Source organism: Pseudopipra pipra, chromosome 6 (assembly GCF_036250125.1).
Source record: "Pseudopipra pipra isolate bDixPip1 chromosome 6, bDixPip1.hap1, whole genome shotgun sequence".
Taxonomy (NCBI): Eukaryota; Metazoa; Chordata; class Aves; order Passeriformes; family Pipridae; genus Pseudopipra; species Pseudopipra pipra.
Window position 1 is genome coordinate 15,080,914 of NC_087554.1, and position 23,744 is coordinate 15,104,657.

The window sequence follows — 23,744 nt, forward strand, 5'->3', positions numbered from 1 at the left end:
TCAGGTCTTAAAACAAATTGGTGATCTTCAAAGAAACTGTAATCACCTCACATGACTGGATTTTTGAACTCTGATCTTTCTGAGGTTTTCTCTGCAAGTATTTACTCAGAATAACCCATTTTACATTTCTAGCATCATCAGTACTATTCAAGAGCTGAGAAAGTCTCCTACAATTTAAGGATGAATGGGTTGCTTTTAGTCATTGTTTCCAAATAAAGCAAATTGAGAATAGAGGACGAACAGAGAGGTTTCTCTCCCAAGTGGTAAATGACTAATAAATTTGGGCAACCAAACAGAAAGCTAGAACAGAAAATGCTATGCTGCCTTCATACACAGCAGCTACAGCAGTGTTAAAATATACTGGGTTAGGTTCATAATATTGCTGTTAAAGTTCGCTCTTCTCTAAGGAGCTATGTGCTATTACTTTGCAAACCTTCACAAGAATAAATTATGCTTTCCAAGCATTAAAGACACATTAACATGACATAGGTCATGGAAAATTCAAAATTCAAATACTTACTGAATCCAATAGATCAGAAACTAAATCAGTATTAGAACAAAGAAGAGGGTTACATTAACTAAAATAAAGCTCTCTGAAATAATTAAGTGATTTTTCAGCCACTATGATAACACATATTCCAATGGCTTAGATAGTCATCTAGACACAATTTCACTTTTAGTCATTTACTGGAACTCATAACCCTCTGGCCCAATTCCAGCAGATTTCTCAAATCCAAAACAAAAAAATTCCAAGGTAGCCTGAGCAGCCACTAAAAACCTACACCATGCCGCATGAACTACAAGCTGCTACAAGAGAGATGCAGCCATACAGCAGCACATTTTAAAACTGTCTTCACTTTTCAGTGCTCTTCAATTACATTAAAAAAAAAGACTTGACAACTAACATTTACTTCTCTCACCATTTCACTGACTACGTTATTAGCCAGTTCATTCACTTGTCTCCCTAAGAGACAAAGTCAGTATGCTTATTCTTGCTCATAAATAAATGTTTAATTTCTTAAAAAATTTCCATGAAGCTAAAATCTGTTACACTTAATCATCTCCAGCTTTACCTTACTTCTCAAATCAATAGGCCTAATTAAGCACTCTCCGCATAGCTGAATGTAAAACTGAATGTTTGTTAAATGACAACCAAAACATTGTTGTCCAAAAACATTTTAGAAACCCAGTTGAAGCTACAACAGTATTGTAAAGCTAGATTAAAACCAAGATTTTTTTTTTTATAGACATGAGGCTGCAATCTTGTTACTTATTAAAACCTGAAGTTTAACATTTTCAGGATTTTTTAAAAAGGAGCTTTCAATTTTTTTAAAACTCATCACAATTACCACAAGACTTTCAAGAAAAGCTTAAAACACAGCTTCTCACACATGATCACTCTTATCACTACCTTAAAGGAATCATAGATACACCTTTTATATCATTAGTTTTTATGGCAGCCACCAGAAACCGGGTGATCTTATGGTTTTATAACATGGTGGACAACTCCACTGCATACTGCAGAGCTCCACTGACTTGACTGCACCTCTCTACATCAACATTGGACTTGAACCAGAAACTCCTGATGCATTTCAGGTCTCCTGTCAAGAGTACAATCGAGCTGTGTTGTCTGCAAACATATATTAATGGATTCTATACAGGAGATTTACTATGACAAGTTATACTATACATAGGAATGCTTCCTGGTTTTCACCCCTGCCTTTTATTCTCCTCTGTCCATCAGAGGCCTAAACACTCTATTTAACCATGTGGGTTTTACCCCTCTTTCTGTTGCAGTTGTTTTCTTAAGATAAGCTATGAATTAGGCTGCTGTTCCAAGCCAGCTCAGCTGCAAAGGTTGTTTGAGAACCCTGCCCACTGGGACATGACTCCGAGCAGAAGGCAGGTACATAATGCTTTCTGGTTTCAGCATGGCAATGAGAAGAGCAGCAGGACAAACAGTACTTTGCAACTTCTAGATGGGAAGATGCAGTTGGGCTTACTGCACACTCTGCTAACTAAATGATTTTATAGTCATTTAAAACCACTGGTGCATTCCTTCTGCGCTCCCAGGATGATGCAGTTTGCCCTGTTATGATTGGCATTGTGCTGGTCTTCAAGTCTTCACACATCTCCATCTAGTAATGGCAGGTTTGAAGAATCTCACAAAGACAAAAAGATAGGAGAGAAACATTTGGGTATTTTTCTACATGTAGCACTTCTTATGCTTTAAGAGGTGCAGAATGCATCTACTGACCACTAAGTCTTTTATTCATTCCAGCAACTCTGGTGGCAGAATCTGCCAAGGGGAGAATGGGGGAAATTTACATTGCCAGAGGAAGAAAAACATTATTTAAAGATAAGGCAGGCCACCTCTAAAACTCAGCTGAAAAGTTTTACTCTGATCCAAGGGAAACAGTACTACTGCATCTCACCTCGAGGTACTGCCCTCAGCTGAAAAAAAAGAATGAGTAAGTAGCCATATCTTCAAGTTTCTACAGTATAAAAGCTCCTACTTTCCAAAAGCAGAAGGATGTATAGTATACAGATAAAAAGCACCCTTAAAATAGCAACTGGCAGGCCTGAATGCCCAAAAGGTCCAAATTCACTGGAGACCTTGAAGACTTTCAAATGCCAAGGACACCTGCTTACAGCTGCTTGAACCTTGGAAAAAGTCTTTAAGAAACAATGCACTGAAGTAGCCAGAAGTTTATGGCCAAACATGCATTATAAAAAGAGGTAAAAAAGTTGTCTCTGCAGGCCACCTCTCACAGCTGCAGGTCCAGCACTGTGACAAATGTGAGTAGTGTGACAGGCTTGTTTAGGTGTGCAGCTCTGGCTTCCCAGCAGGCACACCAGATGGCTCTCAGTAGGTCTACACAGCAACAACTCTCTTGGGCAAGAGAAAGAATCAGAGGAAAAAACACAGCAGCAAAATACCTCTGGAGGAAGCTTAAGCTAAGGCATGTGTAATGATTATGGTCCTGCATGAGAGATCTTTGTTAAATAAATTACAAGTGCAAGCAAATTACCTCAACTGTTGGGAGGTGCAACTTTGACAAATGTAACGACCATGGGCTTTCTAATACCAGTTCCTTAAAATCAATCTCCTTCAACTATAACTAGGTATATGTAAACTATATGTAACAACACAACACTTGCATTTTTACTCCTTCCGACATCTCTGTCTTACTATGAATTTAATTAAAAATTACTAAGTAAATGACAACAAAATACCCTCAACTGAAGAGCAAAACTAGAATTCATAGATTCATTTTTGCTAGCTCAAACATAAAACTAATTTAGCATCACCGTTCCAAGTGTTTTAATGTTTTTGATCCCTTTTCTCCCTGAATATCAGCCAACACACAGCACTGAATACCAGAGAAAATAAGAAAGTTAAATGGAATCCAAGTATGAGTGCTATTTGGCATATTAAGCATTTTTCTCACTAAATGTGAGAAGCATACAATACAAAGGCATCTCAATTAACCACATTTATCTTACATGAATAAAACCATTTTGGATTTTGGTCCTGATTCCTCAAACTACAAAAATAGAGTGCTTAGCCCCCTAATTACAAAAGAAGAGAAAGCAAAATGTTTCTCTTTCAGCCACAGGGGAGTCAATGAGAAAGTACATGCAGTCTCACTGAATGGGAAGAGATGTTACTGAACATGTCACCTGTTGCCAAAAAGATAATCAACAGCAGTATAATTTGAAATCCCTGCAGTAACACAGGTTATCTAACAGAAGTTGCCAGTAAATAAAGCATAAGGGGGAGAGTACAGTCAAAAAAATAAGCTAAAAGAGCAACCTGGAACATATATTTAATTTCAGCGGTGGAACATCAGTAGTCCCTCACATACTTAGCATTGCTAAATTTGAAGTCCTCAGATAAAATGACGTTATTAGAATTCTCTCTGGCATGTCATGCTGAGCACGAACTCAACATAAGCAAATAAATACTCCTTTCTCACTGGCTTTCTGCCAGTCTGACTGCAAACAGAGGCCTCACACAAAAAACCAGTCATCCCTGAAGACCCTGAACACTGCCAGTGCACTCCTAACTTACTGGGCCACAAGACATTGTAGATGTCTCCATGTACCATGCAGAAAAGCAAAACAGGATACTGTTCTGTCCTCATTTGTTTGAAAGATGGGGATTGGGCACATTATCTCTCAAACATGAAAGACATTAAAACCACATCAAATCCTATTTCATATTTCTGAACAGCTTGTCAGCTAAGTTAAAACATTTGTATCTTAAGATTATTAAATGCCATCATCATAATTCACAAATACCATCTTAATCTTTCTAAATAAAAAGACATGAGCATTTTGATTTTCATGCCTTCCAAGCAGTCTGCCTTTCAAACTTGCTGTGGCAAGGAAAACCAGAGACAGCAAATTAATCCTGTAAGACTTAATGCAAACTGCTGAACCAAGAGAGCCTTCTATTACTCTGTTCCAAGCATTTTCTCGTTCTCTGAAGTTGCAAATCTCAATATTATGTTTTCTTTAGGAGATTTAGGTCTAACATGTAAAGTGAACAAAAAAAATTCCGGAGAAAGTTGGACCATGTAAATGCATTCCTACAAGTCTCTACACTTTTCTTAGCCTCAACTCTGTGTGACAGAGGTCCCAGATACAAATACCGAGTAGAATCAGCAGTATTAAAGAGGAAGAAGTCATAGAAATATGCACTGAATCTTAAAAAGTGACTGTCAAAAGATTTCCATTTTCTCATTTATTTAAGGTTACTTATACAGTAACCATGAAATAATATTTTGTATTTTTTCAAAAGAGAAGAATCAAATCACAACAGGTGCCATGAAACAGCAAAAGAGAAGATTATGAATTTTTGTTTTCTGAAGACTGACAACATCCCCTCCCACCACAACCTGTGACTTGCATTCCCAGTGAAAACATTAGACTCACTGTGAAGCAAAAAAAAAAAAAAAAAAAAATCAATCTCTGTGTTCTAAAGAAACTGGCATACAGTTTCAAAGTAATCCTTTCAAACACGGCAAATTTAAATCTTCAAGAGACAAGCTGACACCTACAAGCTCAAGATAAGATCATTAGTAATAAAACTTATGCTCTCAAATACCCATATTTCCAACACTGATAAGAATTGTTTTAATAAATTGTTTTTCTCCTTGTCCGACAAAATATACAAGAAGATGAAAAAAAGGGTAGGATCAAATAGAGGCTTCGGAATTGAATCAGTTCCTCATACAAGTGCTCAAGATGGACCACTGAAGGTGAAAAGATTGCCTTTTGCCAAGATGTTGAGAAAGAAATTTGCCTAACAAATCTACAGCAGAATCCCTTATAGATACTTGTACACTGTATTAAGCAAGGTGGTATAAGAGCAACCAATGGCACAGTGCATGAAATGTGCATTTGACCAAGCTGCCAGCAGCCAACATGGGAAGTTCCTGTAATGCTCTCCACACATCAATTCAGGACCACTTCCACCACTTCTACCCCACAGGCCCCACAGCACCTTCACTAGCTATGACTGTATGCTAAACTGCAAATTGGACTAGACTTCTAAGATGCTTTTTCAGAGCTTTAATATATAACAACCACAAAGAATCAAGATGATACCTCAGTTCTCCAGAAAACAACAAATTCATTACACTGGTATTTCTCATCCTCTGAGTTTTCAAGGTGCTCTGATAGCATGAAAGCATTACAAAGCATTGCTCACCAGTCTGAGGTGTTGAACTTACCACCACAGGTACAACAGCTGAGCCCAAAAGTATTGTTTCCCCACCAAGAAAAGGCTAATAGTAGGATTTAAAAGCTGCCATAATGCCACAAACATTGCTTGTGTTCAGGAGGCTTGTATGCATCCAGGTGAAAAATTTCTACTCACGTGGTATCACAGCAGCCTACAGAGCATCCAAAGGAGGGCAACGAGGATGGTGAAGAGCCTTGAGAGGAAGCCATATGAGGAGTCACTTGGTCTGTTCAGCCTGGAGGAGACTGAGAGGAGACCTCATCACAGTTTACAAGTTTCTCATGAGAGGAAGAGGAGGGACAGACACTGATCTGTGGTGACCAGTGACAGGACCCAAGGGAATGGCCTGAAGTTGTGTCAGGGGAGGTTTAGTTTGGATATTAGGAAAAGGTTCTTCACCCAGAGGGTGGTTGGGCACTGGAACAGGCTCCCCAGGGAAGTGGTCACAGCACCAAGCCTGACAGAGTTCAAGAAGCGTTTGGATGATACTCTCAGGCACACGGTGTGACTCTTGGGGATGGTCCTGTGCAGGGCCAAGAGTTGGACTTGATGATCCTTGTGGGTCCCTTCCAACTTGGCATATTCTGTGACTAATCCACTGCACAAACTGGGAAGACTTCAGTGACACACACTAGAGAAGAGCCATCTCCCTACATGGCTTTCGTGGCAAGGAAGAAATACATTTAAGCCAAGAATTTTAGATATTCACATAATTAAAAACATTTTAATGCTTTTTATCTCACTTCCTGTCCTTATTTTCTCACAAAATTCTGAAAAAAATCTTGTAACTGTACTCCCAAAAGTCACAAATTTTTTTTTTAATAATTGTAAACCAATTATTGTTTAAATTTTATACAGAGCTATTTACTCCAAAAGTGGGTGCCCCTTTCTCATTTTAACTGCATTACCACAGCAAGCAATGAATCTTTAGAAAAATCAGAATGCCTTTATCTCTTCTTTGTAGTGGTTAAATACTAAAAAGGGAGCAGTAGCAGATCAAGAAGTCAAAGAAAACAAAAATCAATTCACTGTTTTCTATTTCTGAAATTTATTTTTGTGTGTTTAAGTCACAAATCCTTTCCCAAAAGTACTGACGAAAAAGGATTTTCTTCCATCCAGACATGAAACAAAAAACCAAAAACCTCACACCACAAAACCATGAGAAATCAAACTAGGGACCCAAACAGAGAAGGCATGAGAAGGGAATAAGAATCAAGAAGAAAAAAATCTTATCCTATGATTGCATTTGTATGGAGAATGAAGAACTTACAAACACAAACTACATCATCTTGGCATATACAAAAACAATAAAGGAATTGCACAGTTATATACACCTGCAATGTACCTTGTCATAGCAATTAATCACGTCAGACACCATAATATCATCAACTGTATTAAAGTGGCTGAGATCTCTTAGACATGGTTAAATGGCTTTCATCCCTTTCCCCCAGTAATCTCTTGTGAGGTCCAGCAGAGTCTGGTTTCTTTTTTTTTTTTCTTTTTTTTTAATTTTTATTTTTCTTGCTTTAGAAATAAACCAATGACTCAGATTTCCAAGGCTTTGAATGGGTTCACACTTTCAAAATCAAGTAACAGTGGAGGCTGCAGGAAAACTCTGGCAAATTAAATAAAGCTGGATAGAAGGGATTTCCACCAAAGCAACTACCATTAAGAAATCTGGCTATTTAATACTTGTTAATTTAACACTTAAGAGCACAACATTACGCCAAACAATGTTGTGGAGAAACAAACAATTCCTAAGAACTCCTTACTGCATCCTGATGCACTTGTTACCAAGGAAGGGATTGAGGGATTGTTTACATTAGCTTTACACCTGGGGAAGAAAGAATGAGGAAAACGGAAGCTAAAGTTACAAAGTATAGAAGGTGGTGTTTTTGAAACCATGCCTCTAAGGAACTGTCAAATTTTTTCTGACAATGAAATACAAAAATTTCTTTATAAGGTTTTTATTTGCTTTCTCTATGATAAAAAAAACTGCAAGGCATCAACGAGAGCATAGCTTTTTGCAATCTTTGCTGGCATCTGGCAATCTCTGCTGGTAAAATGCAGTGAATTTATAGAGACCTCAGCAATCAACTGCCAGAAGACTAAGAATAAACCCTTAGGCAGGTTTTAAAACAGGAGATAGTTTAGCATTTTTGTTCTCACAGGATTAGATACACCACTTTTACTTTTTCTTTCCCTTCCCCCTCCTCCTTTCACAAACAAGTTCTGTTGGTGGATTGCCGGTGCAAAGCCACGGGCTATAGTAGACCACGTAAAAACCACAGAGTTCAGAAGAAGCTTCTGCTTTTGACAAATTCAGCTTTAATTAGAGGAAGTCAGCCAACAGGCAAAGGAGATGAGCCACCAGGTGGGAGGACACACAGGTATCTGTCACTTAGCAGGCAACCCAATAAAGCAGTCTTGGAAACTCGTTGTGTGCCATGGCATAACAATAACTTCAGCATCACAGCAGAAACACAAGTTTCTCTTTTCTGAATCTTCCACTAAACAGTAGCTCTACAATAACTTACAACATAAGCAAAAAGGCCAGAAAGATTGGCAGGGCCCACGGCTTAAATGACTCATTGATAAGTGAAAGTTGGAAACATCAGACAAATGAAAACAAACACCATCACTAGCATAAAAGTACAAAGCATAACCCAGGTTCAAACTAAATCCAGAATCCCTAAAGCAGGGAGAAGCAGTCTGTGTGCTGGCACTGCCCTGGTGAGTTTATGGCTGCACAGTGACAAATGAGTTTGAAAGGACCAATGTTACAATGCAATAAACAGGCAGAGCTGGCACCACTAAGATTTCTCCCATCACATTCACCTACCATTAAGATCTCTCCAATCTCATTCACCTGTAGTACACTACCCAGTAGTCCAGTATATTCTCTACCTTCTTAATGTATCCTACCTATTAAGGGATAACTTCTCAGAAGTAACACTTTTCTTAAGAAAAGGAGACAGAAAAACAATGAACAACTAACCAAGTCACTTCTACTAATACAAAGAAGAAAACTATTAAAGAGAGTGTTCCATCAAATTCCTATGAGGGTAATTTAAATGATATATTTCTCCTTGACTATTTTTCCCTAAGATTCCACTGTTATAGAACTTGCCAATAAAATTCATCAACATATAAGTAGCTTTCACACCAGAAGTTTCTTGACCTAAAGTTCTGGGGTCAGCCAGGTAAAAAACAATTACTCCAACCTGAAATCATTGTTTTGGCACTATTTCCCATCCATAAAAGGAGGTATGGATGAGATTTCTTTGCAGAGAACGTTGTAAATTGTTAGCTTTGTTCCAGTTCACTACAGTTTCTTATTGATTTTCTCTCGTTTTAGCCTGCATTGATTTGCTAATCCCTTCTCTGTAACAGTTCTAATGACAAACTGAAAATGAAAAACTGCATGCTTTAGGGCCTTTTCCACCAACCCCTTGCTTCAAACCATATTTTCACTTGGATTTGGAACATGTCCATGCACATACCCTGGGTTAGATCTGATTCACCTTAAACTAGGTTGGGTGCATTTTACATTGAAACCTTTCTGTTTAGGCTCCTCATGGATAAACAAGGCAAGCAAAATCACATCAGTGAGGCAGAACTGGATTTCTGCACTAACAGTCGTCACCTTCCAAGGTTGCTGCTTGCAAAGACTTTGTCTTAAAACCAAGCACATTTTTTTAAAGTAATTTTGCGGCACTGCCCACGGTTAATTAGCAGGCATTAACCACATCGTGCATGTGAATGGCACTACTGAACATTTGCAGCATTTGTTGGTGTGAAGAAATCCTTCAGAGGAGCAATGAGCTGGATCACAGGTTATCTCTGAGCTCAAAGCTGTGCACTGTTACTAGAACAATCTATGCAGAGAGATGGGACCCAGTCAGTATTTTTAAATTATGGAACATTCTATGAGCATATGGAGATCAGAGAGTTACAACAAGGCAACTTAGATTAGTCATTTTGCTGCTAACAGGCTCATTAAATACAGCTGCCAATTTGATCTCATTGTTAGGGCCTCACAACTGACAGCTGATGCATGTCTGCACAAGCCATGGCTACCGCTGCAAATAGTTTTAGTCTCTTTTCATTTCCCCGATACTTTCAGAGATCTCCAAGTGAGGTATTCATTTGGAATTCTAACTGCAACACACCATCAAATGGAAAATTAATTTATGAATTATGAAGATTAAGGCTTGCCCACACTCACATTTGTAACACCTGTCATCACATGCTGGGTGGGTCTCCACCTCCTGACTTCATCCCATGTTAGTCCTGTCCTACACCACCCCATCTGTCAGCAAATCAACCTTTCCTGGTCTCCCATACAAAGCAGCATTACCTCTGGCTGCTACTTCAGTGCTACAGTACAACCCTAGCAGAGCAATTTTGGTCATTTTAAACCAACCCTCATATGCAAAAGTGATAATTTGAAAACCTCTAGTTTGTACTCACACAGCATACACACTCTGGCACACAAAAGGCAGTGCAGGAATTCTCCCTAGCCCTTCACTTGGTGTGACTTTGATTGCCTGCCTCCCTTTCTGCAATTCCAGATGCAGAGAAATTGGTATGGATGACAGAAAGCACCTGCTGGGAACCAGTATCATCTCCTCTTTGCTTTCCAAAATGTACAGACCCAGAGTTGATGAACTAGGCTTTCCTTATAACACACAGCTATTCTTAACTTCCAGAAATGACTTTGCTATGAATGTTAAATGTCTCTCTACTCAGGCCATAAGATATTCTTTACAAACCACAGCCATGTCTTAATGGGATAAGAAAAGCACAGAATAAGTGGGATGGCTATCTAGCCAAAAACTTGCATTTGGATTTCAGCAGTTTGGTACTGCTCTCAATTTCCTGCTAGAGGGAACCAACTGACCCAAGAAATAAATCCCATTTCCTCATTTCCTGTGACATAACTGTAAACTCTCAATGTTCTTGCAGCATTGCCAAGATTAGTGTTACTCTCCTACACAGGGCATGCAGAGCACACAAACACACCTAATCAAACACAGACTCACTGTATTTTGTATGCAGACTGTAGTTTCAATCTTTTGATACATCCTGTTTGTTTTTTTCCCTCCTAATAATAATTTCAACAATTTGGTCTCTTTTTTTCATCCTTAATTGCAATTTGTCATTTGCACAGTGAGTTGTACTCAGAACCAACTTCTCTATAACCTTTATTTTCCTTTATTGTCACTTAAAATGAATTGATAAGACAAGAATTCAATACAAGAATATTAAAGGGACCATCCCTATGTTACAATTTTCATCAAATTCAACAATGCCATTTCTCAAAGGACATGGACCAAGACCAACTTGTAAAAGACACCAATTTATGACTATTAAAAAAAAAAAATCAAATAAACAAACAAAAAAACCTCACCACAATACACAAAAACATACTACTTGCTTACCAAGTGAGAAACTCCACATCACTTCAACTTTTTTGCCTCCTTCCCTACCACCCAAAGCGGTTTTTTTTTAAGGGGCTTATTGGATCAGTTACTACACATATATTCTCAAACTCCGACCAGTAAAATCTGGTTTAGGAAAGCTCAACTTGTTGTTTCTCTCCCACAAAAATATAAACCTCTTGTTTTGAACATTCAAAATAAAGAAATTTACAGTAGCCAGTCAAACAACTAAATATTCAAAAGCCACACACAGAGCATAGAGATGATATGTAATACTATCAGGCTATTTCTTTTAATACCCTTTAAAATCTCAACTAGAGCTTCACTTACAAAAAGGCCTCTAACAATTTTCCCTGTGAAGCCAAAAAATTACAAAAACAGTTTCAGGGTTTTTTTTAAACAAAAAGTTCCATCAATATCATTGTGACTACATGTTAAGGTAATAATTATGCTTATTTGTTAACCTATCAGTTATATAATAAACAATTAATTGCCATCATAGCAGATAGATTAGATTTGTTTTGTAGGCAGCTGCTTAATATTTTGCAACATGAATGGGGAAAAGGAAAAACCAAGAACATACTAAAACCAAAGCTACCTTTCAAAAACAAACAAAAATGACATCCTACTGCAACTCCACTGAAAAGAACAGCAGTAAACTTTGACTGCAAAGGGCCATGAGAATTCATGATGCCATTCTCTGAAAAAAAGGAACCATACAGTGGATCCAAAGCAATCTGTATAGCACAGGATGAACACACACTGAGACGAACATACACATTGGAACTATGGATCACAGTAGGATCAGGATAAACACAGTAGGCATGGGTTGCCACAAGTTTATCAATTATTTTCATTCCCTGACACAACCAATGCCTACATCCACCATCAAGATTCAAGTTGAGTGACGGTTATTTTTCAATTTCAGAGATCCCTCCTCAGAAACCTGTGATTTAACACAGCTTGCTTTAAGTAGAAAAGGATATGATGAAAACATGGCTCCATGTGAAGCCATGCACATCCAAAATAACTGCAGCCCTTCCTTCCATCCAGCTTAGCAAGAAACATTCAGCACTGCACAGAGACTTTTCGCTTCTTTATTGCTGCAGTAAACGTTTGCTGCAATGTGAATGACACGCTGAACATACCACAAACAGTAGAACGACAGCTATTACAGCCAAAAATATCAAACAGACTGGAAAAGCATTTGGACAAGGAGGAAACATTAAACCAGGTCTTTGTAGCATCTGCTAAATAGAGAGACTCATCATATTTCAGGCCGTTTGTATTTAATTGTCCTTTCATCTGAAGAGCAGTGGATGTGAATGCGCATCAGGCGGCAGATGAGTCAGATGTTCTGAAGAGGTCCAATCAAGGACGCCCCGCAACACAAGAGCACTGCATGCATAATGTCTCACACAGCCTCTTCTCAGTGCCTTGGCCTATTCCATGGTGGATATGCACCAAAGCACTGAGAAGAAAATAGTAAATAGACCTGCAGTCACAACATGCAAAAACTTTAAACACATTTAACACCAGGAACCTCCACACACTCTTAAAACTGCCAAAAAAAACATACTCAGATTAGTGGATAATTAGCTAAAACTCAGGCTTTTGTTCTTCTTTTGTTTCAGAATAAAGAAAAAAAGTGCTCATATTTTTCAAGGTCAGTGTTTTCAAATGAGTTTCTCAGGTGAAGTCAAACTCACAACGGAATAGGTCACTGACAATACTTCAAAAATCAGGTTTTGAAGCGGCAGACACAGACACTATAACAATTTCGGTTCAAAGAAAGGAGAATCCCTGGTCTTTGGTGGAGAAAATAGGTAAGCCATGGGCACAGAGACAAGGAGCAACACAGGAGGTTAAATTTCCTGCACTGTCCTTGAGGTAAACTAGTGCGTCTTTCATCCTGTCCTCTAATCCTTAGATTAGTTTCTCCACTTTGGCTTTAACAATATTAACTGAAGCGCAGAAGCAATCAGCAGACCAGAGCTTTGCCAAAAATTCAGTTGAATCATTAGAAGTGATTTATAAAAACAGACCATGGATAAAAATCTTTAGTTGTAATCCTCAACTGTTAAACTGTCTCTCCGCATTAAACACAAAAATTGGAATTGCTGATTCAAGGTAAGCATGAAAAAGAACTAATTTCTCTATATGTCTTTTAATTCAGCTCTCAAATCAAACCCTGTCTCCATATGACAAGAAATGGAAAAAGGGATAACTTTTGTGTTAACAAAAAACAGCTCACTCTACATAGTCTACATACTGCAATTTAATGCATTTTCGAGTATAAATTCTTGCTTTGGCACTATTTTGTAATCTTGAAGTGAAACAATTTAGGCTCTTACTATCTGGTTTTTTAATTTTCTCATCAACACAGCTCCTCCTAGGGTACAAATGATGCTCTTAAATCATCTTCATGCTGTTATCTCCGCAAAGAATGATGTCTGCTCCAGGACACCGCCATCGCTAATCACTCAAATCAGGTCTCTCACAGGTCTGTAAGGAGGAACAGCGCTGAGGGCAGCAGAATAAAGATGAGATTGTTGTTTCTCTTTCTTTTCAAGGAATGTACTGGAACGCATCCCTTCACTTTCATGGATCACTCGTCCTGCCAAGCTCAAGTTCCCCTGTGCAAAAGCTACAACTACCTTGGCTTTGTATTGTTCGAGAAATGACAGAACTACATTCTTGAGACACTGCACAATGCACAGATAAAAAACAGTGTGAAACAGTTGTCTACAGATAACTAATGACAAAAAGTAGGGACACCCATATCAAAATGAGTAAGAAAGCTGTCTGAGTCCCAGTGGAGTCAACAATGACTAAACAAATTATTCATTAGTGCAGCATCATGAGCTCTGAAGCTCCAGTTCACCTCTGAGAGTGCACACATCCACAGAACACTGATGATGGGAAAGAGAAGAGGCCAACTCTTCTAACCAAAGTCTCGCCATGGGAGACTACCAGGAGGCAGAGATGCAGTACCAACACTGCAGCTGAAGCTGTCAACCTGTACTTTTGTACCCTGTGAATTTTGACAGCCAGCTACCCCACAGGGAAATGCACACCTTTCGACTGGTTGTCTGCCCAGATAGAACCTGCACATTGCCTGACAATTGCCATATCACAGAATCATAGAATGGGTAAGATCAGGGGACCACAGCAGGTCATGTAGTCCAACCTCCCTGCCCAAGCAGGGTCATCCTTGAGCACATTGCACAGGATTGTGTCAAGCAGCTTCTGGAATATCTCCAGTGAGGGAGACTCCACAACCTCTCTGGCCAATCTGTTCCAGTGCACAGTTATCTGCACAGCAAAGAAGTTCTTCCTCATATTCAGGTGAAACTTCCTGTGCATCGGTTTTTGCCTGTTGCCTCTTGTCCTATTGCTTGGCACCACTGAGCAGAGCCTGGCTCCATCCTCCTGACATTCTCCCTTCAGATACTTATAGACATCGATAAGGTCCCCTCTCAGACGTCTCTTCTTGAGAACAGGCCCAGTTCCCCCCCTCTCCTTGTAAGAGAGATGCTCCAGTCCCCTCACCATCTTTGTCACCCTCCACTGGACCCACTCCAGGAGCTCCATGTCTCTCTTGTCCTGAGGAGCCCAGAATTGGTCAAAGCACTCCAGATGCAGCCTCACTAGGCCTCAGTACAGGGGTAGGATCACCTCCCTTGACCCGCTGGCAATGCTCTTCCTAATGAAACTCATACGCTGCCTCTCAGACTCTAAAAGGACAAGAAAAAGGTTTGCATGCAGTCTAAGTTGCATGTGGTGTCAGACTACAGCAAACAACTTGAGTCAGGTTTTCTTTCTGATCATCTTTATGCTTGAGGATAAATTATTCTGTAATCAAATTAGCCACATGAAAAGAAAACCTCCAAAGCCACTCAAGGATGTTATAAGGTAAAGAAATATTCATTATATGCTTATACAGCCTGAGCTAAAGCTGTAGCATTATTATTTATAGGTTGGAGAAAGGCCATTGGCTAAACCATTACAAAGACCTTCGCAGAATGGTTTGAGTTGGAAGTGACCTTTAAAGGTCATACAGTCCAAACCTCCTACAATAAGCAGGGACATCTTCAACTAGATCAGGTTGCTCAGGGCCCTATCCAATCTGACCTTGAATGTTTCCAGGGATGGGGCATCCTCCACCTCCCTGGAGCAACCTCTTTCACCACCCTCAACATAAAAATTTTTTTCCTTTTATCTACCCTCTTTTAGTTTAAAACTATTATCCCTTGTCCTGTGGCAACAGGCCCTACTAAAAAGTCTGTCCCCATCTTTCTTAAAAGCCCCCTTTAGGTATGGAAGGTGCTATAAGGTCACCCCAGAGCCTTCTCTTCTCCAGGACGAATCACCCCAACTCTCACAGCCTGTCTTCATAAGAGAGGTGCTCCAGCTCTTTGATCATCTCTGTGACCCTCCTCTGGACTCATTCCAATAGGTCCACCTCTTTCTTATGCTGAGGGTCCCAGAGCTGGATGTAGCACTCCAGATGGGGTCTCACAAGAGCCGAGCAGAGGGGCAGAATCACCTCCCTTGACCTGCTGGCCACACTGCTTGTGATGCAGCCCAAGATGCTGTTGGCTTTCTGGGCAGAAAGTGCACATGGTCCGTGACTGCCAAGCTTCTCATCCACCGACATCCCCAAGTCCATCTCCTCAGGGTTGCTCTCAATCCATGCTCCACCCAGCCTGTGTTTGCACTTGGATTGCCCCAAACCACGTGCAGGACCTTGCACTTGGCCTTGTTGAACTTCATGAGGTTCACATGGGCCCACTTCTCCAGGCTGTCAAGGTCCCCCTTCCTTGCAGCATGTTGACCACACCATACATGGTATTGTTGGCAAGCTTGCTGAGAGGGCACTTGATCATACTGTCCCTGTCACTGGCAAACAGTGCTGGTCCCAATACCAGCCTCTAGGGAACACCATTCCTCACTGGTCTCCAGTCTGACATCACTTCTTTGACTGTAAAGATCCAGCCAATGCCTTATCTACTAAGTGGTCCATCAAATCCACGTCTCTCCAGTTTATACACAGAATGTTGAGTGGGACAGTGCCAAATGCTTTGCACAAGTCCAGGCAGATGATGTCTGGATACTGGCTTATCCAATTCCTCTGCCAGTTCCCTCAGGACCCACAGATGTATCACACCAGATCCCATGGACTTGAGCACTGTCATGTTCCTTAAATGGTCTCAAACCTGGTCTTCTCCTATAGCAGGCAATGCTTCATTTTCCCTATCCCTGCCTTCGCCTTTGGCAACTTGGGACTGTGTGGTTGGAGCACTTTTTGGTTGGTTTTAATTCTTCAGCCTGTTTGAGAAAAAGGCTGTTCTTCTGAAGCTTTACAGGTTTTCTTTAACCCGTTGCTAAAGTTTAGTGCCCTAGATAACTATTTGAGAGTGACACCTGGACAGATCAGTAATCCGATATTAAGCCGACAAGGCTGCACTTTGAACAAAGTCCATCTTCTATCACCTGTTTTCCCACCTCTGCTTTCCTGACGGTCTCCCCTTCTTCACTTACCCTACACCTCAAACTGCAGATTTATCAAGCATCATAACAGATTAAGAGTAAGCATACTGGGCAGAAGACCTGGATCAGCCATGAACCACATGTCTCAATCACACCACAACTTTTTGTTCCTACCCACACAGTACTGGGAATTTCCACTCTTCTAAGCTGCAGTAAAACCCAGCAGAACTGTTTATATGGCTGTGCAAGCCTCTCCCCTGGCTCAGAGGGACCATCATTTGTGATTTGTAGGGTGCTGCTTTTTGGAGTTACAGACAAAAGTAGGGCTGCAACAGGACAGAGTCCCACCTCATCTGTTAGGCTGTGCTGCAGGTGCAACTGTCTCCTGCACACACTGATATTAGAGAACTTGGCATCTTTTGCTACTGATAATTCTGATTCCACCAAGGAAAAAATCAGTTTCTGAATGCAAAATCCTTTTAAAATGTTTGAAATAATTGAATCATATTAACTTCTGAGCTTACAGGAAGAGCAGCAAGGGCTTGTGCTGCAGCATTTAAAAAGGTTCTATTAGGAAATTGTTCTGATTATTTTAATGCACCAAAAAGAAAGGTGGGGGGAATGATAATTTTCTTCTTTACCTGAGATGCTCCATTTAGGCAAGGCACTGAAACAGGGATGTTACACAACAGCTCCAAGCATTGTTCAGATGCTGTGCACAACTCCTGCCCATCGGGAACCACTGCATGCCTTCCAAGTTGCCCATAGTCTGCTCTGCCCCAGGTGAATACCTTGCCAGTTTCTAAACAGAAAACACATTTCAAGATTACTTATTCACTAAGTTTCTGGAACATGTGGATACCAGTTCAAAACTAGGACTTCTTAATGCATCTTAGCTACAGCTTCAAAAGCCTACTGAAAACTTATTTCTGGGAGCAGAAGGAAAAAAACATTAATTACTAGCTCAAGATATTATGATATACTTCTATTAACTTGTTTTCTATCAGAATAACATCTGTATGGTGGCCTGGGCTATAAATAAAACCATGTCAGTAAAGCTGCATAACCTGGATATTGTGAATACAGTATATACACTTTGGTTATACAGAGGACATATTTTAGGTTAACAGAAGCACACACAAAACAGTTTATTCTGATACATAAAAGACATTTCTTTTCTATTCCCAGTCCTTGCCATAGGGACATCCATTGCATGACCTGTATTTAATACAGTTGATGTCTTCCTGATAGAAGTTACCTTCTGTCACTACTATTGTTAGCAGAGTAACAGCCCTCAGGACAGCATCTGGTTAGTTAGAACATCACCACAACTGTCATTAAACACTGGAAAAGCACTGGTTTGTTTTCACAGGAATCACATGCTGACCAAGGAAACATAACTTCAAATGAAATCAGCAGTATATGGCTCACCTTTCTCTCCACATATTATACCACTGCTGCAGAACTGACACCAAAATGCCATTCTCCAGTATGGATAACATCCTTAAAGCAATGCTTTTAGCTTTGGTTCCCAGAATTAAGAAAAAAAAAATCATACTAAGTGACAGCTTTATTTTCTTAATGAAGTAACTAGATCTCTGCAGGTAAGTCATAAAAAGCTGTCCCTCCTGGGCTTCCAATTAAAAAAGTTATATACACACAGCATAAGTTAAAGTTCTCAACTTGGTTTTAAGGAGAAGCAGCAACCCACATTCCAGCCCAGACAGAAACCTGCAATGACCTTGAGTTATGTACACACTTCAGCAAAGCCTCAAACTGCTCTCCAGAGTTGAACTCCAGTCATCAAGTTTATCAGTCAAATTACATGGATTTGGGGAAAATACCACCCAGTCAAGCAAGTCTGCTTAAACGCAGGCTCTTCTCCCTGTCACTCAATACACACATTCCCCACAGAGGGGTTGGGCACAGGGGGTACTGGTCACCAAAGATGACAACTAAAGGGTTTCTAAACAGATGCCAGAACACAAATCTTCAGAAATCTGAACAACACCCTTTTCCTTTGGATGCTGTTAAACTCACTTGACAGGGACATAGATTGGCACTCCTGGTTTGGGGAGTTTAAGGTGATAATGTATTTTGTAAATAAACTGGAAACCTCAGTTTATATACACAAGTATATGCATTTTCCTTACAAATCTGCTAGCAGTGGTATTTCTTCACCAATCATCACAAGTTTTTCAGATGCATTCCCTGTGTTCACTGATAATGTTTCTCCTGAAATAATTAAGTGATAAAATTAGTTGTCCTTTTCTCTCAAGGGCAGAAGAAATTTCTTCCTTCACAGCTTCCTAGCAGTTCAGGGAAAAGCTGAAACCCGTCACATACTACTTTCAGTACAAGTGAGGTCTCTTAACACAGTAGCTACATTTTGTTAGGTTAAAGGATTAAAATAAGTTTCATTAAGAGAACTACTAATATACCTTACAGAGATAAGGAATACAGTTTGAGGTTTAAAAAACATGCTTGCTCCAAAGTTAGCATATTTACTTCGTAATTTATATAGATCCCTCCTAAAAACATCTGCAGTTGCAAAAACTGCAAAACTCCTACATCAGCATGTACACAGTAAATTTAAATGTAGACTAACCTTCAGGCTTTTACATCAGACCAGGTTGCTGCACCTATCTAGAACCCTCTTAGTGGACTGGGAAATGTTAGGCAGGCTGCTCTATTTTGCATCAACTACAGGAACTGAAACTGAGTTTTATGAAATCTAAAGCCAGAAAGAATTTCTGTAACATATAGTTAGATGACCAATATACCACAGGCTCTCAAGCCCTACCCAGACATTGCTGTATTGACCCCTAGGACCACAGCTGAATTAAAGTATTTCAGCTCTCAGAAGCCAAAAGTATCAAGTGCCATAGGCAAAAACATCAACAACCTGCAAGGCCTCTGAAAAGGCCAGTAGTGTATTGATATTACAGACCCACATCCTCACAGACAGTCCATAACACTATCCTGTACACAGAGGCAGTAAAAGTTTCTCTCAACTCTACTTTTTGGGGAAAAAAAATTCTTTCCCCAACCAAATCTGGTTCTCTGTCTGGACCCAAGAAGAACAACAAGAAACACCAGCCACTCATATAACGAAAATCATTCTTTGCATCATCACATCAGGGTACTGCTCCAGTGGAACTGAAGACTGCAGCATGTATGAAGGATTAAAACAGAAATAATGCTTAGCTATAATAAAACACCTTCCATCCACAGATTTTATTTTCTTTCACTGGACAGGCAAGCAAAGAATTACTTACACATGCAAAATCAAAAAGAACTTTTAGGAGAATCTAAACAGTTTCTGATTACCAATAGAAATCATTGCAATTATCTTTTTCCTTTTTGCCACTATAAGGGAAAAAAGTTGTTAGAAGGAAAAAATGGAGAACATCTATTAAAAAAAAAATTAAAGCCAGATAAATTAATTTTTGCTTTTAGGACAAATTTCTTGAATGCCTGAAGATTAGGTAACAACCAGTTCCTTCTCAGTGCTCATCAATTCAGTTCTCACTTCTTATTGAGAGATATTCCTTCCCCAGATTTATTCCTGTTTAGTGAGCATTCCCCCTCCCATGCACAGTCTCCTGCTAATAGACAATTGTTTCCATTTTTCAGCCAAAAACATCTGCCTTGGGATCCTTTACAAAAAAAATAGAAGGAAGTACATAAATCTGTGTTTTCTGTGCAAGTAACAGAAGCCGATTTAGATGTGCCTTCTCTATGAAATACTGATTATACTTTCAGCAAACAAACAGAACAAAATAAAAAAACCAGTCTCAAGTGGAAATTTCAGGCTGAGGCAAACACCAATGCATGGAAAATTCCGCCAAAGGTTAAAGTCTTGTCAAAATCCTAAGCAAAAGAAAGCACTGAGCTATGACAGAAAGTGTTAAGCAATTGTAATGAGAGGTATTGCTACTGTGCTACTTATAATATAGATGGTATTTTAAAATGTTCTAAGAATATTTAAGAAAAAGACATTAGTCATACAGAGTATGGAGGTTGCAGGATGAATTACTTAAGAATGAAGGGTGATATAACAAGGACTGATGGTCTAATATTAGACTAGAACAGATTTTAATTAGAAGTCAAGAAAACATACACAATGATGAGTCAACTGGACAGAGTACATCAGCCATGGAAGTGGCTGAGGCATCAGAAAAAAGGAAAAAAAAAAATCAAAAAAAGATATTTCATACCAGACTCTATATAATAAGAGGGCATACAAAAGGCAGGAGTTATTTCTACAACTTTTGTGAAAGAAAAAAGCATAGCACACAACGTTAGAAAGCTTTTCCAGTTCTTCTAAGATACTAACAAAGCTTCCTAAGACGTAGTTCTTGTCATGTTCTGAGCATGGAGGCTCCAATTCCAAAAGGCACTTCAACTCCTCTACTGTGAACATCCACATTGTCCCAGATGACTTTATTGCAACTGCTCATTTTTTCAGGAGCAAATGCTACATCAACTAAAGGCTAGAGCATTCCAAACACTATTTGGAATTAGGGAGTAATAGACATAATTCATGCATCCTGTGTCATTCCAGTGTACAGTCTGAATGAACCATACAGTACAGCAGTTCAGAAAGCTAAAAAAAGGACAGGGGGAGAAGATTTTTAAGAAAAACTTCCCGACAGTTCCCTAAGTAAACAGTACCTACAACAGTATTTTACATTGTTTGAGATTCTACGTGATCATACAGATCTAGTTTCCTTGTGCTCTTTGAACTGTAAACACAGCATTTTGCATCAGTGTACACACAGCACCAAATCATCCAAAACACACACTCGTGTCCCTCACAGAATACAAATGAAGGTACATACATATTCAAGTGCTCGAAGCACTACACTAGCAAACCACTACCAGAAGGGCCCTTCTCCATTTGCTTCACATCATCCTTCTGTCCAAAGCATAGACAGTTGAGAATGGCCTGAAAATTACAAGTTCGCAGCCTTCGGAGTATTGCAAATCCAGCAACATTGCATAAAGCACTTCTGGTTGCTTCCTGCCTGACCCTATAGCTCTTCCTGTGCTGTTTCACACTGCTGCTGAGGCTGTAGAGCATGTAATTTTTCCCTGTTAGCACTTTCTTAATCAATCTGCTGAGGCACATAAGTATTTGGAGAGAATTAGCAATAAGAAAATAAGTATCTTAGTTTTAAAAATAGGTTGGTTTCTCAGTAGAACACAACAGACAAACAGGCACATTAAAATTTACTTATTTTCACTAGATTAAGATTTATCTGTGTATCAATTTTCCTGTTTTAAGATAATATCACGATTGCATTAGTGTTATCTCCTTGAAGTCTCTATTTGGTATCCAGGCAAGCTTTGAACTATCTTTCATAAATACTAGATGAAAGAGTTCATCTAGGCTATCTCAATTCACAGTTGCTTTAACGATTACTTTTCAAATGAACTCTGGATATTCACACTGAATGTTTAATTTCAGACTTGAAATATGAAGTTCTATATAAAATCCCTAATGCCTCCTTTCACATGAAAATTCACAGGGGCAGGCATTAAAAATTGACATTTAGAGGCTGCCTCTTGCCTCCTCCCTGCCCCACACAGAGCAACACTTCTCCCACATGTACAGATCTCTGCTGTCCTTCAGGAAAATCACTAATGTCCTTCAATCTTTCTGAGAAACTTCCTCATCTACCTAGAAACAGCCTTTGTGCAGTGCAACCTTACAGAAAAACATTAATCTATCCATCCTTAATTCCTTCTTGGCTGAAGACAGCTTTAATTCAGCAGCTGGAAACCAGGCATCACTACCATCCCTGCAGAATAACACCTGTACTTCTATATGGTTTCAGTACAAAGCAGGATTATATGTTCTGACAAGGGTTTAAATGGCCCTTGATCCTCTTACACAGGAGTTCAGTGCACCAGAGTTGTCCACATCTCTTCACACATCTTCGTTCTATGACCTCCTTACAAACTTCTGCAACTTTCTATGACCTCTGACCTCCTTCTGCAACTTCATATAATAAGGCACACTCCTGAGTTTTTTCCATATTCATTCATAACAGCTATTAAAAATGTATCACTAAAACACAAATCTATGCATGGTATTGAGGTCATGCCTCATCAGGGAAGTTCAAACAAGGCAGCAAAAGCACTTCAGAGATGACAGCAACAGAAAACCAGAGATATTTCAATTGCCACTTCAAGCCTTCTGCAGTCAGAGGCTGCAATACACAGCTGGTTCAGAATTGTCCCCAGAGCATCCACACAACATGCTGCAGTTCCCAAGGTTTTCCAAGCACCCTGTAAATAGGTTTAAACCTTCAACAAAAGGCCACAGGTGTCACAGAAAGAGAACCAGTCCTCCTGCAATAGGTATGGATTTGTCAGTTAAAACTCCTACAATCTTCAAGTGGGCCAAAAATTTCTGCCATTCTGAGCCACATCAGATGTCCCCAAATCTGGTGATCAATTTAACCACAGGCATGTGGGCAAGACAGGGGATTTCACATCACTTGACTCAGAGGTTCGTCTGTGATCCAGCAAACAACTGGCTTCTCACTGTGATCCATTCCTCCTGCTAAGAAAAAAAAAAAAAAAAAGAAAAAAAAGGAGAAATCATACAATCTCCCTTCAAAGACTCCTGGAGATATCAAGATATTGAACATCCAAGGACTTCTATGACAATGTGATATAATGAAACATACTCAGCCAGGCAGGTAAAGCCACAAGGATGTGTGAGACTCACCAAGAGAAGACACCAAGACCGTGACATCCTTTCAACACAGACTAAAATATTCAAAGCACAGACTGAGAATTCCTTAGGCACCTTACATCAAGACAGCCTGAGAAACTTTGGATCCAAAGAATAGTTGTTCTCCCCACTAGGCCACCACCCTTCATCGTGCTTGAACTGTTTGTGACAGAGAAGGTAAACCAAGCCAAGGAATTGATCTGGATGAAAAACGGCCTTGGGAAACAGGAGCTTGGGCACAGCAAATATTGCTAAAGGCAGTGTATCAAGTCAATTTAATATTCCCTATTACAGACTAGAGATAACC

At 39.6% G+C, this 23,744-nt stretch overlaps 1 protein-coding gene across 1 annotated transcript in view; it reads right to left on the bottom strand.

The window, feature by feature from the left end:
* The window catches only part of SERGEF (secretion regulating guanine nucleotide exchange factor), a 149,879-nt gene that overhangs the window by 100,301 nt on the left and 25,834 nt on the right, over nucleotides 1-23,744 (bottom strand). The window contains 1 exon segment of the mRNA XM_064657486.1: nucleotides 17,331-17,491. Within this exon segment, the coding sequence (XP_064513556.1) occupies nucleotides 17,331-17,491 (161 nt within the window).